At 36.3% G+C, this 18,909-nt stretch overlaps 1 protein-coding gene across 4 annotated transcripts in view; it reads right to left on the bottom strand.

Annotated features, from left to right (window-relative positions):
* The window catches only part of Tbc1d5 (TBC1 domain family member 5), a 453,289-nt gene that overhangs the window by 243,767 nt on the left and 190,613 nt on the right, over positions 1-18,909 (bottom strand). For all 4 annotated transcript variants that reach the window (XM_045136200.1, XM_045136202.1, XM_045136201.1 and 1 more), the window contains one exon: positions 15,309-15,439. In XM_045136200.1, coding sequence (XP_044992135.1) covers positions 15,309-15,405 — 97 coding nt within the window. In that variant the 5' untranslated portion in view covers positions 15,406-15,439. The remainder of the gene's footprint in view (positions 1-15,308; positions 15,440-18,909) is intronic.

Raw genomic sequence — 18,909 nt, 5'->3', positions numbered from 1 at the left:
TATGATGTGACAGAGGTCAAAGCACTACTGCCATCAACGCGTGATGCAATAAAATTATCCTTTGCAATGCATAAATAATAAAGTGTATTAACAAGGCACACTAACATAGTGGTGCTCACTATAGGATATTAGGTGTTTGTAACATGTACTTACCAATGTTATATAGATATAATATTAAAATTCAGCACTAATCCAGTATTGAAATACACTGAAAGACTTTTACTGAACCAATAAGGCCTTTCCTGCTATATATTTCCAAAACGAAGCCTTTCCTCTTTGGCTCACTAGAACTGTAACCAAATTCATTCACCTCCTTCCCTTCTCCTTTCACTATTTTTCTTCACAGCACCTATCACTGAGAAACACACTATGTGCTATTTTTTAATCTGGTTTATTGTTAGTCTTTCACAAGAATTGTAAGTTTCTTCAGAGAAGAGATAGTCTTTTGAGTGCACCTATACTCCTAACATCTCTACAGAGTATGGAAGAGTTGGCATTTGATAAACAGTTGCTGAAGAAGCAGCCAATGAGTACCCACACCTGAAGGAAATAAGCACATAGTGTTCTCTTCATTAATAACCAAACTAGAACTATAAAAGCTGGTACTGAAGACCTGACAGCTTAATTCAATATAAATACAAGTATTAGCATCATCGCCTTGTATGGCAGAATCATTGGAGCATCATGATCCACACACTTAGTCATCTCAGTGGAGCTGCAATAACATGAAGAGAAAACACACACACACACACACAGCCAATCCTATCAATCAAAAACTACAATACTGACCAAGAGCAAAGAAGAAAAATGAATTAAGACACACAAAACAAGAATAGACCAACATGTTGGTTAATATTCTTTTCAATTTTTTTTTATTTATTTGCAAGCAGAGAGACAAAAAGAGACAGACAGAGATAATGGATGTGCCAGGGCCTCTAGCCACTACAAATGAATCCAGTTGCATGTGTCACTCTATATATCTGGCTTTATGTGGGTACTGGGGAATTGAAACCATTTCATTAGACTTTGCAGGCAAGTGCCTTAACCACTTAATCCCTCCAGACCGGGTTAATATTCTTAAGTGTCAGTATCTTGAGAGCATATTGGAATACTCAGAAGTTACATCAAAAAGGTTCAGTTTTGAGCAACTGCAAGTCTCCAATATACTAAAAACTACATGTGTGCATTTGTGTCCAATGTACAATACACTACATGTGTGCCTTTGCTGGAGGATGAAAATTTTAAGGCATTAATGTAGGCATATGATTTCAAATACAAACTGGTAAGACGGAAGGCTGTTAGAATGCTTTTGCACTCATTCTTCACACATTCATTTTAACCATGTTTAGAAAGTTAAAATGAGAAATATACACATATAAAATTTGCATGTGATAGAAAAGAAGTTTTGGAACCTTTTCATATTTCCACAAAACTAAAATTTAGAGATGGACCTACAGATCATTTTTTTTTCTTTTCCATTAAACTAAACATCTGTCCTGGCTATGACTCAGTAAATCCAATTTGGTGATATTTTACCTAAGTAGACCCAGAAATACTTATTAGTAGATAAATACTGGCCTTTTGTTTAATAAAACTAGATTTCATTTAAAAATAGGCAGAAGTCTAGTTTTTCTGAGTAACATGAAGCAAAGGTGTGAGAGGAAGCCCCCTTTGCATTCTTGCCATCCTCCCAGACAGAGTCTCTGGTACCGGTTTACATACAGAATGCTTATGAACATTGTAGCAGCGCTCCAAAGGGGGAAGACAGCATTCTAAGCCTTCTTCTCATGACATAACTAACTTTTAAATGTTGAGTTTTTCTCTTAAAGAACCTATTTGGCAATCAGGAGACTGACATAAAATTAAGAGAGAAGCAGACAAGCTTCCCAACAGGAAATACCTTTTAAAGTGCTGAATGTGCACACACACAGTCAGTTATCCTTTTGAAGATTACTGTTTTTAGCCAGGCGTGGTGGCACACGAATCCCAGCACTCAGGAAGCAGAGGTCGGAGGATTGCTGTGAGTTCAAGGCCACCCTGAGACTCCATAGTGAATTCCAGGTCAGCCTGGGCTAGAGTGAGACCCTACCTCAAAAAACCAAAAAAAAAAAAAAAAAAAAGAAATTATAATAATAATACTATTTTTATTTACCAATTTGTAATGTAGAATGAAAAAACTCCACTGGAAAATATCATTCTAGAACCTAGTTACATATTCATCAAAACAGAATCTAAGTTTTAACACTGAGCAAAAAGAGTTCATCATAATCTGAGTTTATATTTGACCTTGGAAAATTAAAATTATGTCATGATTCCTATTTAATCTTTATAAAATATACCATAGATAATCTGTTAGTGATGTGGGAACAGTAAAATCAGTCTTCTCTCTATAAGGGAAAAAAAGATGAAGTTTAAAAGATACAAAGGCTGCAGAGATGCTTTAGCACTTAAGGTGTTTGCCTGAGACACCTAAGAACTCCTGTTTGAATCTCCAGGTCGCAAGTAAGCCAGGCGCACAGTGACACAAGCGTGCAAAGTCCCACATGCGCACAAGGGGGCGCACATGTCTGGGGTTCATTTGTAGCAGCTGAAGGCCCTGGTGCACCCATTCTCTTTCTCTTTCTTCCTCTCTCTCTGCCTCTTTCTCTCTTTGCTCAAAAAATAGATGAATGAATAAATAAATAAAATTAAAAATAAAAGAAATGAATAATAACACAATTCCAAGGCAATATAAAGAAGTACTGCAGAAGACATAGATGAATTTTCAAATAACTGCGGACATTTTAGCCAACTAGTTATCCATTTAACTCTATCTTAATAATACATCACTGACAGTGAGCATAAAATTGAAAGCCAGCCATAGGCTTGCAGAAAGAGAAAAGAAATTAAACTAGAGGGTTAATGGGTGAGGACACATTAAGACTTCTAATAACTGTTGTCACCAGAAGGATTATACCAATTTATACTCCTACCAAAACTATACAAAAAATGTCATGGCTAATGGCTATGTTTGACCATTGTATTCTATAAAAAAATGTTTAATGCTATTCCTTAGATGGCAAAAGAAGTCATTCAACATATAATTATTAAACCCTAAATTACTTTTTGAGGATGTTAATGTACATCCTCTGGCCATGTTTTAAATTGTATGTATCTTTCTTAGTAATTTGACTGATTTTCAACTACAAAGGGCATTGATCCCTAAATCTTAAGAGTGTTGCTGGATGGTATAGCTTGGCTGGTTTATATATTTCCAGGTGCACTATCACCCACTTGCTGACATCTCTCAATTTAGTATCTCAAACATTTAAATAGGACAAGCATTTCCCCTTTCTCCCTCTCCTGTAACTGTATATAAGTTTGTAACATGTTAGTAAAACCCATCACTGCTCTAGACAGCTGTGGATGCTGAAATCTAGACTTCTGGGTTCACCTCTTTTATTATACCTTGCAAAAAAATTACCAATAATTAATCTTCTTGGACCTATGTAAAAATCTATACCATCTTCATTTCCTCTGCCATTCCTTCCAAATTAAAATCATCAGTTTTCTAGAACATATTTCCTTCTAATTTTTCTTCCTACTTCCACTCCTGTTAACCCATTATCTACAAAACAGACAAGAATAACCACTTACAAATTTAAGCCAAATATTCTATTGCATTCCTACAAAGTTCTTCATACAGAAGCTGACTGTAAAGTTTGTAAGGAAAAGCGAAGTGATTAGAACCAAAACAATTTTGAAAAGGAAGATAAAGTAGAAGGCATCATTCTACTTAAGAGCCACTACAGGGCTGGAGAGATGGCTTAGCGGTTAAGCGCTTGCCTGTGAAGCCTAAGGACCCCGGTTCGAGGCTCGGTTCCCCAGGTCCCACGTTAGCCAGATGCACATAGGGGCGCACGCGTCTGGAGTTCGTTTGCAGAGGCTGGAAGCCCTGGCGCGCCCATTCTCTCTCTCTCCCTCTATCTGTCTTTCTCTCTGCGTCTGTCACTCTCAAATAAATAAATAAAAATTAAAAAAAAAAAAGAGCCACTACAAAAGATGGTCCATAAACCCTTTCTTTTTTTTTTCCTTTTTTTTTCATAAACCCTTTCTTATTACTACCTTCTTAATTCTTCTCATAACTACATTTTATCCAGGAAATTTTTATCACACCAAAAAATCGTAACCTGTTTGAAACAAGGTTGTGGACAGCTACAACTATTGCAATGTCTAAGGTTCTTTGTCGGTAGTATATACATACTAAAGTGACTAAAAGGAAAATCTCCTGACAGTGAGGATCTGAACATTTGAACCTCTGATATGCCATTCATAGAAAAGAAAGTACTACAACCACTCCAGAAAATTGGAAAAACACAAGTTATAGCTCAGAAATTGTACACAACCCAAAGCAAATACCCTAGAAAAATAAAAACTTACACCCACTCAAAAACTTAAGCATACATACAAGCTCATAGAAGCTTTATTTGTAATCATCAAAAACTGCAAAAGAATCCAAGTGTCTCCCAGCGGGTAAATGGATAAACACATATATTTAATGAGTTTCTACTCAAAAATAAACAGGAGACAATGCCCTGATACATACAACATAAATGAATCTGAAGATCTTTCAAAAATCAAAAATCAAACATGTTAGCTTTCACATGGTTTCCATTACATAATATTCTTGAGGTGATAAGAATGACTAGGACAGACAAGTTAGTGATTGCTGTTAATTAGACTATGGGAAAAAAATTATGACAATGAAAGGTATCAGGGTCAGTTTTCTATGACACAATGGTTGTGTCCTGACTATGGTAATACTAGCAATTCTTCTACCCATGCTCTACTCAGCAGTGGAGTCACGGGCATGCTTGACCTTACCCAGCTTAATACCTAGGTGTCAGGGATTGAACTGAAGTACTTCTGTTTGCACAGCAAGTGTTCTTCCCCACTGAGCCATCTCCATTGTTGACACTCTTATACAGTGAGCTAGTCTCAGCGCTAGCTCTTATTTTTCAAGGTAGGGTCCCACTGTAGCAAAGGCGACCTGGAACTCATTTTGTAATTCCAGGCTTGTTTCAAACTCACAGTCATTCTCCTACCTCTGACACCAGAGTTCTGACATTAGAGACATGTGCCACCACACCCGGCTTTACACATGTATACACATGTGGAGGTAGAGTTGTCCTCCTCTACTGCTCATCTGTGGGTGTCCTTGAGGAGTCTCTCACAAGACCTGGAGATGCTGTTATCAGTCAGACTGGCTTACCAGTGAGCCCAGCCCCAGGGTTTCTCTGGCCCCTGCCTCCCAACTGTGATCTTTTAAAAGCCTTATACAAAAATAGGTCAATATTCCATTGTTTGGCAAATTAACCATCATTTCTTATAACTTAAGATAACAAGTAAATGATCTGTAAATATATAGCTGCAGTGTTCAACTGCCCTGACAGCAAAATACGACTTTGTTTTGGAAGAGAATTTTCTCAAACCAAAACAGAAGTAATACATTTTGGTATTTGTTCACATACACTAAAGGCAACATTTAAATGTTCCCTGAGATAGTTACATTTAATATATAAGATTTCTTATGGTCATTCTAAAAAGAAAGTGATTAGTAATAAAGAATTATAACCAAAGGGCTAAACTTATAGACAATTATTAGTAAAGAAATAGGGAGAAACTAAAATAGCTCTGTAAGACTAACATTTGTGTATGTAATTTATGAAGGAATGCTCTTTAAACAAACAACTGCTGGCTCATGCCACAACTTCTGTCATCATTAATGTATCCAGGTTTTCTCAGCTGAATTGTGATACTTTGAAAAAGGTTTTTCATGAAAGGAAGCTCATATTTAGTGTTTGAACAAAGCTGTCAGGTTACCAAGATTAAAATTTGTTTAAGTGTCCAGAAAAATATTTTCCTCAAAAAAAAAAAAAAAACCCACTACATTGATCTCTATATGCAAACCAAAAGACAATATTAAACAGTATCCATTTGTTCTGTGAAAATAATAGAGAAAGTACACACTCAAAGCCAAGGAGTATTTTGCCTGGCTATTTTGTGTCATTACCAGTTCTCTTCCTCAAATTGATATAAATGATCTCCTTCTGTCTCTGTCTATCTGCCTGCCTTGTCAGTACAGCTAATTGTCAGGACTGGGGAGGTCTCTGCATCTAAACAGAAGGGTGTAGTTTGTAACCTGCTTCCTTTGCCTTATGTCCTCTATGTCTTCAACACAGTGTTCATTAAAGTCTCAGCTGTCTTGTTTCCACCAGTGGTAGCCCAAACACAGCCTGATTTTTCTTTGTTAAAGGGCCAGATTGTGCAGGAGTATATACCTAATCTGTGTGAGTGTGCTTATGCTCATGTGTTTAAAATGGCAAAAATTACAATGTATGGAAATCCTTTCTGGGGTTTTCATTAATTTCTATCAGATCTTACATCTGAATTAGGAAAGTCTCTTACCTAGATGCCTGTAAGGACAGCATTTCTTGGTCTGTGAAGAAAGCTTTAAAATAATAAAACATCTACAACTGGATCACATAGAAGAACTGCATATTTCAATAAAGGAGTTCTATAGGACACCATTAAAACACATTGCTTAGAGTCCTTCCATATACTCTGTCTTCTTCTCTCAACAGCTCTGGTAGACTCTAGTTCTCTGATCTGGACTGCTTCCATGAATTTGACCCACAAAGGCTTTAAATGAAACCTGCTTACTTTTACCTTGGCAATTACATCATGGGCTGAGCAGAAGACTCAATCTTTACATTTATCTGTCTAAGCTATAACCAAAATTTCTGCTTGATTTTGCTCCAGTGTAAGTAGACTTTACTATCTGAGTTTTAAAATGCAATGTGAAAATAAGTTTTATTGATCTATATGTAAATAATGAAGTCACACATTATTGTTATTAACAGTGTTCATATTTATCAAGAGTCACTCCCAAATCATCACAAGTAGAATGTACAGAATGTGTCAAATATTTACTACTTTTTGTGAAGTTTGATTAACATGATTTATTTTTAACATATTACTAAGTTACTGGATGCTAATTTTAACATAAAGTTAATTAAATGTACATAAAGGATTAAAAGATTATGGCTGACAGGTGCATTAAATCACGTAACCACTGAATAACTAAAATATACTGTCTAAATATCAGTATGTCCCATACAATACACATTGTTTAAATAAAATCACATCAAGTGTTTACACTGAGGGCTGAAAATAATGACTTTAAAAAAATGGCCTCATTAGGCAAAGGGCTTGTTAGTACTGGCACTCACTGGAGGTAATCAAAGACCTACCAAAGGCTCTCCTTCACACTCCTAGTATTACTTTGTAAGTCATTCATAGTATATTCTTAAAGATATAAGGAGAAAATGACATGACATAGATATTTCATCACAAAAATACTTAAGTGCTTACTATGATGTGGGTGGTTAAAACTTTAGGAACAAACCAAAATTGATAAAACATCTTGCATGGGCTCAAGACATGGTTTAGTAATTAAGGCAGTTGCCTGATAAGCCTAAGGACCTATGTTTTATTCTCCAGATTACACATAAGCCAGATGCACAAAAGTGAGGCAAGGTCAAGGTCGCACATGCCCACTAAGTGGCACAAGCATCTAGCATTCCAGTGCAGTGGCTTAGGCCCTAGAGTGTCAATTATCCCCCCACCTCAAGAAAGTCTTGTATCCAAGATTTAAATAGTAACCACTATTATTCCCAGTACTCTGTGGTGAGTTTTTCTTAAATAATATTAGTTATTTTTGGTTTTTTTGAGATAAAGAGGGAAATAGAGATGAAATAGAGAGCTGGGCATGGCAGCCCATGCTTTTAATCTCAGCACTCCAAAGGCAGGAGTTTTGCCATGTGTTCAAGGCCACCCTGAGACTACACAGTGAATTACAGGTCAGCCTGGCTAGAGCAAGACCCTACCTCAAAAAAGAGAGAGAGAGAGAGACGGGGGAGGGGGAGGGAGAGAACTGGTACATCAGGATCTCCAGCCACTGCAAATGAACTCAACACATGTACCACTATGTGCATCTGACTCACATGGGTCCTGGGGAATTGAACCTGGGCCCTTTGGCTTTGCAGGCAAGCACCTTAACCACTAAGCCTTATTTCCAGCATTGTGGTGACTTTTATGAACAGAATAATGGGTTCTGCCAAGAAGATGGCATATGATAGGTTAGAGCTCCCTTTTACAGAGTGAATACCCAGGGCTATAGGATCTTTGTGTTTATTTACCTACATGGACCTGCAAAAGAAAATGAGCCTTTGTGGCATTCCTGAAAATCTTGAATCATAACAAAATCACAGGGGGCAATATATTTAATCTTTACCTTGTGCAAGGTAACTGTAGACAACACCAAGTTAGTTTAGAAACATGATCAATATAAGAAAAATGTTGTAGTTGAATAAATAAAATCAACACTAAACAATTTTAAGGTATAATATTGTCTCAGCATTGTTTAATGCTGAACAACAATGCATATTTGGACTTAGTGCTTCTAGTGCTAGAGGAATTTTTCAAAAGGATATTGTGATTCCCTAGCACTGAGCATACATGTATGCATCATGCACAGACAAGTACATACATATATATATGCTTATGTAGTGAAGTTTTGCAATTCTCAGACATCTACTCTTGAAAACATTATTGCAAATTTGTCTGTTGTCTCCTCAACTTTCAAGTGTTTCTTGTTGTGGTGTTTTTTTCTGTTGTGGTTTGGTTTGGTTTGATTTTGTTTGGTTTTTCAAGGTAGGGTCTCGCTCTGGCCTAAGCTGACCTGGAATTTACTATGTACTCTCAGGTTGGCCTTGAATTTGCAGCAATCCTACCTCCGCCTCCATAGTGCTGGGATTAAAAGTGCCTGCCACCATGCCTGGATCAAAAGGTAGTTTTAGTATAAATACAAAGGCCTCTGAATGTATAAATAGGAGTAACTTCAATAATAACCTAACAAGGGATGCAGTAGGACAAAAAGCAGAGAAGCTGAAGGTAGGGCTGGGGAGGAAGCACAGTGGTTAAAGACACTGGTCTGCAAAAGCTGTTGGCCTGGGTTGGCCCAGATTCAATTCCCAAGTAGCCATGAAAAGCCAGATGCATTAAGCAGTGCATGCGTCTGCAATTCATTTGAAGTGTCAAGAGCCCCTGATATACCCATCTTCATTCATTTTCTTTCATTCTCTTCAAAAAAGTAGCAGTCTTAATTAAATTGATCAAAGTAGGCTATATGATTCTAAACTTTATTTTTATAATTATGAAATTGGATTATATGGATTTCATGTGTCTCCTGATGTATAACTCAGCCACTTGATTACAGGAAAATAAATCCTGCCCTTAATGCTTACAGAGAAAAGATCTACAGGAAAATAAATCCTGCCCTTAATGCTTACAGAGAAAAGATCTTACTCATTATGACTTGCTTGATAATGCATCTCCTTTTGTTCACTTTGCACACAGAGCATCAGAAATGGACTCTGCCCTAAGTCTTCTTGCTCAAACCTGGGTAGGCTGCAGAGAAGGTACTACAGGAGTAGGAATCTGCTTGGCATGTCCTCTGAGAAGCTTGCTCCTTGACTATGAAGAGTGTATTCTTACGTGAGAAGTGCCCAAACTTATTTATGAAACAAAATTCCCTTTGAGAACTGAATTTTTTTATATCATGCCTGATATTGCAAAACCTCCATTAAGACCATTTATTAGGAACAACAGATTTTATGATATTCATAAACTGAAATATAACTGAAGTATTAAGTGAAAACAAAATAAAACTGAACTCTACTAAAATTGTTCAGTATGTATTTTTCCTGTCTGTCACTAAAAATTTCTCATAGTAGTTACACAATGATAGGAAGAACATGTATTGAAAAATAATGGAAATGTTTTATTTATATTCTCCAAGCTTAGCTTTCTGAATATCTACTTTCATATCCATCACTTAATAGCTTGCAGATCTTCCACAAAATCACTTGGGACATTAAAAGTTTTTTTACTTCTTTTAGAGACAAGAATGCATCATTACATTTTTCTGTGTGAAGTATACTATTAAATAATAGCTTGTACACTAATTAAAGCAAATGTAATTGTGAGAACACATTGACACTGTTAAAGTAAATTAGTCAATTTGTTAATAGTTTCATTTCAAGTGACCCTAATCTTATTAATTGTGATACTAGCAAATTAAATTGAAAAGCATTATAGCATTGTTCTAATATGTCCTACAGGAACAAATTCTTCATTACCTCAGCAGAAGAAAAATAATGATTACATGCCCTTTTTGCCCCTAATAAAAGCCATATATGTAAAAGTTCACATATACATGTGCATACAAAATGGGTCAACAGAAATGTCCTTGCTCTGGTACATACACAAATACTCAACAACAGTAACAACAAACTTTTCTTCTTTACCTCACCTTATTTATTCACATGTAAAACACTACCATTCAATCTCTTAAATATGAATTACTCTCATTTCCAGCGCTCCTTCCCAGTATAAGCCACACCATTTCTCGCCTACGTTTTTGTTACAAAACTTACTGAACTAATTGCTCATATCATAGTCTTTGCCTTCCACTGTAGGTTATTAACATGTAAAGATAGAAAGCTTTGAAAAAGATATTATAGAAGCCAGACATGGTGGTGCATGCTTTTAAGCCTAGCACTCAGGAGACAGAGGTAGGAGGATCGTCTTGAGTTGGAGGCCAGCCTGAAACTGCATAGTGACTTCCAGATCAGCCTGGGCTAGAACCTATCTCAAAGAAACAAAAAATAAAATAAAATAAAACAAAAAGAAAGAAAGGAAAGAGAGAGAAAGAAAAGAAAAACGAAAAAGATATTACACAAAAAGCATAAACAGGCAGAGATCAGATAGTAAATGATTATCTGACTGAAATAAAAGCTTTAGGCGAGGTGAATTTTGTAACATTTAAGAATAAGACAAAAATTTTGGTGACATGTTATAAAAGGCTATTCTCAAGAGAATCCAACAGAGGAAAGTGTAAGTTCATTATAAGCAGCAGTCCAAAGAATACAGAGTAGGAGCAAGGTAGCTTTTGTTGGTTATTAGTAGTCAGCTAGAGACTGGCCTACAGAAACATCAATGTCACTCTGCTCTGGAGGTACTAGAACTCTAGTCTGACTCAGACTCACCCAAGGTGGTAGCAGCAGCTTCCTGATCAGTCTTGAACTTTTTCCAGGAGTAGTGCCTGTGAGCCTGTACTTCCTGAGTTAGCTTTCTTCCAAGGTGTGCATCACCCAATCAGGGTCCTTCCTATACACCTGACCATGGTAATGAGGCTCGTTCTAATTGAATGACTAACTTGTATCAATGGACCTGAGGCGCTTGTGCAAGATTTTTGCTCATTCTTTCAACTCTCCCTTCTAGCAGTCCCCGCTGGGAGGGAAGAACTCCTCTGAGCTTGGGAGCTTTCCTGCTATTTCTTCTCTTCTATTTCTCCCATAGCCTAAATAAATTCTAACTTTTCTTTCAGTGAAAGTTTTTCAGTTCTTTGCCAAACAGGACTCCTGAGCTTGAGGGATTCTAAACCCAGAGCCCAGACTCTCCCACTTTCCTGCATCATTATATAAATCTAATCCCACTCGGAGTTCCAATCCTACACCACAATCTCTTATAAACTTGCAAAGACAACTTGTAATTCAATTATGAATACATAAAATTTTCCCTAACCTTGACATTGTAATTTTTAGTTAAAAATAAAATGATTATTTTTCATTTACTTGATCATTAAAAGTCAGATGCCAAGAACAAAAAATTACCAAGACCCAAAAGGATTTTGTGCTGTTTTAGGTGAATTATGGTATTTGGTCACTTATTATCCTTTGATTCAAGAAACTAAAGTGGAAATGTGGGGCGAGCCCCCTGTCCTGCAGGAGAAGAACGACCACCAGACAAAGATCCTTCTTGATCACACTTTATTGGAGAGCCTCTTGGTTAACAGGAAAGCTGATGGCCAGGGGCGAAGGAATGTAGCTGCTTTTATAGGGCAGAATACTACTACGGGGCGCCTGTTGGTTGGCTGCCACAGGCTCACCCGCCCACCGGAGCCACGGGATAGGCTCGGGACAAGGTGCGTCAAGCGCATGTGCAACCTCAAGCGAGGTTGGCGCCAAGGCGCTGCCTAAATAAGGAATTGTTTACCTCAAGACTGGCAGGAAGCCAGCGCCATCTTGTAATGGCGTCTGCATTAGCTCCCTACAGAAATGTATGTTTATGACCAAATTTAATGCAACACAAAGGATATATCACCTTTTCTACGCAGTTTGATACTTCAAAAAACAATTTCATTACTCATTTGGAAAACATCTCTAACATTTTTCTATAGGGAGTGTTCTTTTCCTGCCTCATTTTCTTTGAAACTCAGGAAACAAAACAAAGGCATGATATTTTCCTATTTTCTACAATTTTTACTAATTCTTTCTTGAATTCTGACTCATTTAATAGTACTGTTTATATGTAATTTTGGTTTGAGAAATTTAAAGACTTACTTACAGATGGAATCTATAACCTTTTTTTTTTTTTTTAACTACATATGATTTCTATGCAGGTAAACTACGAGTCTAATTCCAATTGTTTAAATGTTCAGAAAAATGAGTCATGCTATAGCCACAAATTCCCTGAAGACTATCACAGCAATGTGTAAAAAGCTTCAAGACACTTGAAGAACGCTATGAAAGATATCAATTAAAATAAACACACTACAAAGGTGATGATGCTTCAAGTAAATATGACAATCCTATTAAAATTCAATACATGTTTTTGAGTAAAAGGGAATCTAAGATGAAATAGAAGCCTTATATAAAATATTTACACATACAATGCACAAAACCCACTATGGTTAGTTACCTTTATGTCTTTGAAGAACCAGTTATTTACATATCTTTCTTTCTACATGTGCATGTGCGTGTGTGTGTTTTGTATATATTTTTAACAGTTGACAGCTGTTTTAGAGCACACAGAGATGCCAAGCTGAATGAGGGTCTTGATTACTTCAAGATTAGCTATCTAAAGTTTCTATTCATTTTAAGTGTTGTTAGTTGGAAGAGTCATTAGTCACTTCCTTGTCTCATAGAACATCAGCATACATTTACATTGTTAATGAACATTTGGGGTAAATGAATTAATGGCACTTTTAAACATCAATTCAGTCCTAATAACTTAGTATGTCATAGAATGTTAAGACTAGGACATCAACGAAAAGCCTTCTCAGTAAAGGTAAGTACTTATTCCTTCAAACAATAAAAGATAAAATTAATTTGATATGTTTTTAAGCAGGTTAAAACATACTCAATATTTAATGACATAGACCAGAGAAAAATACGTGCTTCAAACAACAGAAAATGATTTTCTCCAATAAGCATATAAACAAGATACAGTATGAAAGCTATTTCTGAAATTATTTTACATACTTCACCATATATATTCACTTTTGAAACACTCAGAATTAAATCGATGAAATCATTTTGCAAGCATTTCTATGAGTGCTTTTTTTTTTTTTTTAAATTATTTATTTGAGCGTGATAGACAGAGAGAAGGAGGCAGAGAGATAGAGAGTGCACTAGGGCTTTCAGCCACTGCAAACGAACTCCAGACGCGTGCGCCCCCTTGTGCATCTGGCTAACATGGGTCCTGGGGAATTCAGCCTCGAACCGGGGTCCTTAGGCTTCACAGGCAAGCGCTTAACCGCTAAACCATCTCTCCAGCCCTCTATGAGTGCTTTTTAGGTATTGCATTTAAGGGAAGACATCACCTGAAAGCTTTAGGGCTCACCACTGAGATACTAAAATGAGGAGTTCAAATGACCAGAATTAATTTTCATAAGTACCAAAATGGTAGCCTTTGTGACCTTATTTATCAAAGATTATTAAAAAATGAAATCAAAGGGCTGGACAGAATGCTTAGCAGTTAAGACATTTGCCTGCAAAGCCAAAGGATCCTGGTTTGATTCTCCAGGACCCACTTAAGCCAGATGCACAAGGGGGTGCATGCATCTGGAGTTCGTTTGCAGTGGCTAGAGGCCCTGGTGTGCCCATTCTCTCCCTCTCTCTATGTCTCTATGTCTCTTTCTCTCTCTCAAATAAATAAATAAAACATAAAAAAATGAAATCACAAAATAACTCTGTAGGACTTCTTTTTTCTCAAAAACATCAAAGATATTTGGTTTTATATGGTGTAGAAGCATTGATGAGGCACACATACAAAACCATATATTAAAAAACATGTGCCTTTTAAGTGGCCACAAAGATATTTTGTTTAAAGAAATGGTTACTTTAGAAGTAAGTTATTTTGTTAAATTCCCAAATGTAAATCAATGGCAGAACTTAACATCAATATGGATATAAAAATAACTTTACTTGAAGCGTAAAAACACATACAAGTTACATTGACTAATTTGAAATAGATCTTACAAACTGTACACATGCATTTCATGAGTAAAAAATTATACGGAGTCACTGAGTCAATGACCTTGATCAAGTATTCAATGAATTATTCCAAAATAAGGATAAGTTTTTAAGAATTCTCACAGTGATCACTTTCTTTTTTATGAGAGAGAGAGAGAGAGACGTGAGAGAGAATTAGCACACCAGGGCCTTAGCCATGGCAAAGGAACTCCAGACACATGTGCCATGTGTACACATGTGTCATCTTGTGCATTTGGCTTATGTGGGTTCTGGGGAGTTGAACCTGGATCCTTAGGCTTCACAGGCAAGCACCTTAACCTCTAAGTCATCTCTCTAGATCACTTTCTTTAAACAAGCACCTACTGCCATCATTAATTATGTATAAAAGACAGAATTTGATATTTGAAATATATATTATGTACATATATATAAATGAAAAGAGGGTATATAATAAATGAATTTATTTATCTACAAAAGTATGACATGAATTCAAGTATTTACCAAAAGAAAGGAAAAATGGAGACTCTACAAATCACTTACCCTGAAATGGAGCTTGATCCCTGCAAAACCAACACCTACAGCTAAAGATTCCTGAAAACACGTTGACAAAGGGCTCTTTGCATCTTGGCATTCTTAGATAAAAGTTGGTTTCTGATTCTGACTTTTTACAAACAGGAATAACATTGTATGCACATTTGGATAACACTCTGCCTGCAGCTGAAAATGGGCATTTGGAGGAATTATCTAGTGTCAAGAGTGTTCCACACAGAGAGGAATGCAGAGAAAAAATGATCTCAAGTTGTTCTGTGGGGCTTCCTGGAGAAAACCACAAAGATAAAGTGATCAGAGCTAGCTGATTAGTCAAACAGTGACTAATACAAAACTCACCTCCAGACTTATTCGAGAAAATGGACAAGGGGTCAATCCCTACTTCTTGTTCTTCTGGCTGCAGGGGGTGTCTTGTTTCAGATAATGGCTGATACATTCTGGGAACTGGATGCCAACAAGAAACGTAACTCCTAGATGCAAAGTACAGTGAGAAAACACTTTAGTTTTTTTTTTTTTTTTTTTTTGCCATTACTTGCAATAAACACAATTCAAAAATGATTAAATGATCATTGCAAACATTAACAAGTTTCTATAGGCTCTAGGTTTTGTGACTACACCTTACTAGGCTATGTAAGACAACAAAAAAGTGGGAAAAATTTTCCATTTGAACAATTTCTCCAAAACTCTGAACTTCATTCATGACTTTTCTTCTATGTAGAATTACATTTACTTTCAATAAAATTTGCAGAAAAGGCTGAACTAGAAGTTAAAAGAATTATTATCATATGTATATCATCCATTGCTTGATTTCAAAAAATATTACATACTAATAGAAAATTTGAAAATAAGGAAAATGGCTAGGCAAAATAAAATATCCATAATTTTATGAGTTAGAAATACCACTCAAAATTTCAATGTATTACACATATCTTTCTTTTCTATTTAGTGGGTATTTAAAATGCACATATTAATAATGAGAGTCATCACAGTAAACATACTGATTACAATCTTCTTTAAATTATGAGGACCTTCCTTCTCAGTAAGAAAGATGTGTCTAAGTTATCATTTCTATTGGGTGGCTAGGACACCATTACGTAATTATCACAATTATGTAACCAAGTCTTTATTAGTAAATAAACAGGGTGCTCTAAGCTATTCACCATCATAAATAGCTTCAATAAATGTTATAGTCATGATTATTTTCTTAAAATAAATTCCTTCACACAAAAATGGCAAACAAAAATACACACCTTTCAATAATATCTCTTAATATCAACGGTCAATGCCCCAACGAAAAGACATAGATTTGCAGACTGGGTTAAAAAGCAGGATCCTACAATTTGTTGTCTCCAAGAAACTCACCTTTCTACAAAGGATAGACATTATCTTAGGGTGAAAGGTTGGAAGACGGTGTTTCAAGCAAATGGGCCTAGAAAACAAGCAGGGGTTGCTATCCTAATATCAGACAGGGTAGACTTTAGTCCGACGTTAGTCAAGAAAGATAAGGAAGGTCACTTTATATTGATTAAGGGCACACTCCAACAGGAGGACATTACAATCCTAAACATATATGCACCTAACATGGGGGCTCCCAAATTCGTAAAACAAACACTATTAGAACTAAGGTCACAGATAACACCAAACACAGTGGTGGTGTTATCTCTCATCAATTGACAGGTCATCCCGGGAAAGAATAAACAGAGAGGCATCTGGACTAAATGAGGTCATAGAAGGAATGGACCTAACAGATATATACAGGACATTTCATCCAAAGGCTGCAGAATATACATTCTTTTCAGCAGCACATGGAACATTCTCTAAAATAGACCATATATTAGGACACAAAGCAAATCTTAACAAATTCAGGAAAATTGAAATAATTCCTTGCATTCTATCTGACCACAATGGAATTAAACTACAAATCAGTAGCAAGAAAGGCTATAGAGCATACACAAAATCATGGAAACTAAACAACACACTACTAAATGATGAATGGGTCAATGAAGAAATCAAAACGGAAATCAAAAAATTTAGAGTCAAATGATAATGAGAACACAACATACCAAAATCTCTGGGACACAATGAAGGCAGTTCTAAGAGGTAAATTTATAGCCTTGAGTGCCTATATTAAGAAATTAGAAAGGTCGCAAGTAAACGACCTAATGCTTTGCCTTAAAGCCTTGGAAAAAGAAGAACAAGGCAAACCAAAAATCAGTAGACGGGAAGAAATAATAAAGATTAGGGCAGAAATTAATGAAATAGAAACAAAAAGTACAATCCAAAGAATTAGTGAAACAAAGAGTTGGTTCTTTGAAAGGATAAACAAGATTGACAAACCCTTAGCAAATCTGACCAAAAGAAAGAAAGAAGAGACACAAATTAATAAAATCAGAGATGAACAAGGTAACATCACAACAGATTCCAGAGAAATTTAAAAAATCATAGGGACATACTATAAAAGCATATACTCTACAAAGTATGAAAATCTGAAAGAAATGGATGATTTCCTTGATCTATATGACCTACCTAAATTAAATCAAAATGAGATTAATCACTTAAATAGACCTATAACAAACATGGAGATCCAAACAGTTATCAATAATCTCCCAACTAAAAAAAGCCCAGGCCCGGACGGATTCACTGCTGAATTTTACCAGACTTTTAAGGAAGAGCTAACACCATTGCTTCTTAAGCTTTTCCAGGAAATAGAAAAAGAAGGAATTCTACCAAACTCCTTCTATGAGGCCAGCATCACCCTGACACCAAAACCAGGCAAACATAGAACAAAAAAAGAAAATTACAGACCAATCTCTCTCATGAACATAGATGCAAAAATTCTCAACAAAATATTGGCAAACAGAATACAAGAATATATCAAAAAGATCATTCACCCTGACCAAGTAGGCTTTATCCCAGAGATGCAGGGATGGTTCAACATACGCAAATCTATAACTGTAATACATTACATAAACGGGTTGAAGGACAAAAATCACATGATCATCTCATTAGACGCAGAGACAGCATTTGACAAAATCCAACATCCCTTCATGATAAAAGTCCTACAGAGACTGGGAATAGAAGGAACATATCTCAATATAATAAAGGCTATTTATGACAAGCCTACAGCCAACATATTACTAAATGGGGAAAAACTGGAAGCTTTTCCACTAAAATCAGGAACAAGACAAGGGTGTCCACTGTCCCCACTTTTATTTAATATAGTTTTGGAAGTCTTAGCCATAGCAATAAGGCAAGAGACACACATAAAAGGGATACAAATTGGAAAGGAAGAAATCAAGTTATCATTATTTGCAGATGACATGATTCTATACATAAAGGACCCTAAAGACTCTACTAGCAAGCTGTTAGAGCTGATCAAAACCTACAGCAATGTAGCAGGATACAAAATAAGTAGACAGAAATCAGTAGCCTTCATATATGCTAACAACAGACACACAGAGGATGAAATCAGAAAATCACTCCCATTCACAATTGCATCAAAAAAAATAAAGTACCTTGGAATAAACCTAACCAAGGAAGTAAAGAATCTATACAATGAGAACTTTAAAACACTCAAGCGAGAAATAGCAGAAGACACTAGAATGTGGAGAAACATCCCTTGTTCCTGGATTGGAAGAATCAATATTGTGAAAATGGCAATCTTACCTAAAGCAATCTACACATTTAATGCAATCCCTATCAAAATTCCAAAGGCTGGGCTGGAGAGATGGCTTAGCGGTTAAGTGCTCGCCTGTGAAGCTTATGGACCTCGGTTCGAGGCTCAGTTCCCCAGGTCCCACGTTAGCCAGAGGCACAAGGGGGCGCACGCGTCTGGAGTTCGTTTGCAGTGGCTGGAAGCCCTGGCGCGCCCATTCTCTCTCTCTCTCCCTCTATCTGTCTTTCTCTCTGTGTCTGTTGCTCTCAAATAAATAAATAAATA

The sequence above is a fragment of the Jaculus jaculus genome, chromosome 16 (assembly GCF_020740685.1).
Source record: "Jaculus jaculus isolate mJacJac1 chromosome 16, mJacJac1.mat.Y.cur, whole genome shotgun sequence".
Classification (NCBI taxonomy): domain Eukaryota; kingdom Metazoa; phylum Chordata; class Mammalia; order Rodentia; family Dipodidae; genus Jaculus; species Jaculus jaculus.
The sequence above is the reverse complement of the archived record's forward strand: the minus strand, read 5'-3'. Positions and strand labels throughout refer to the sequence as shown.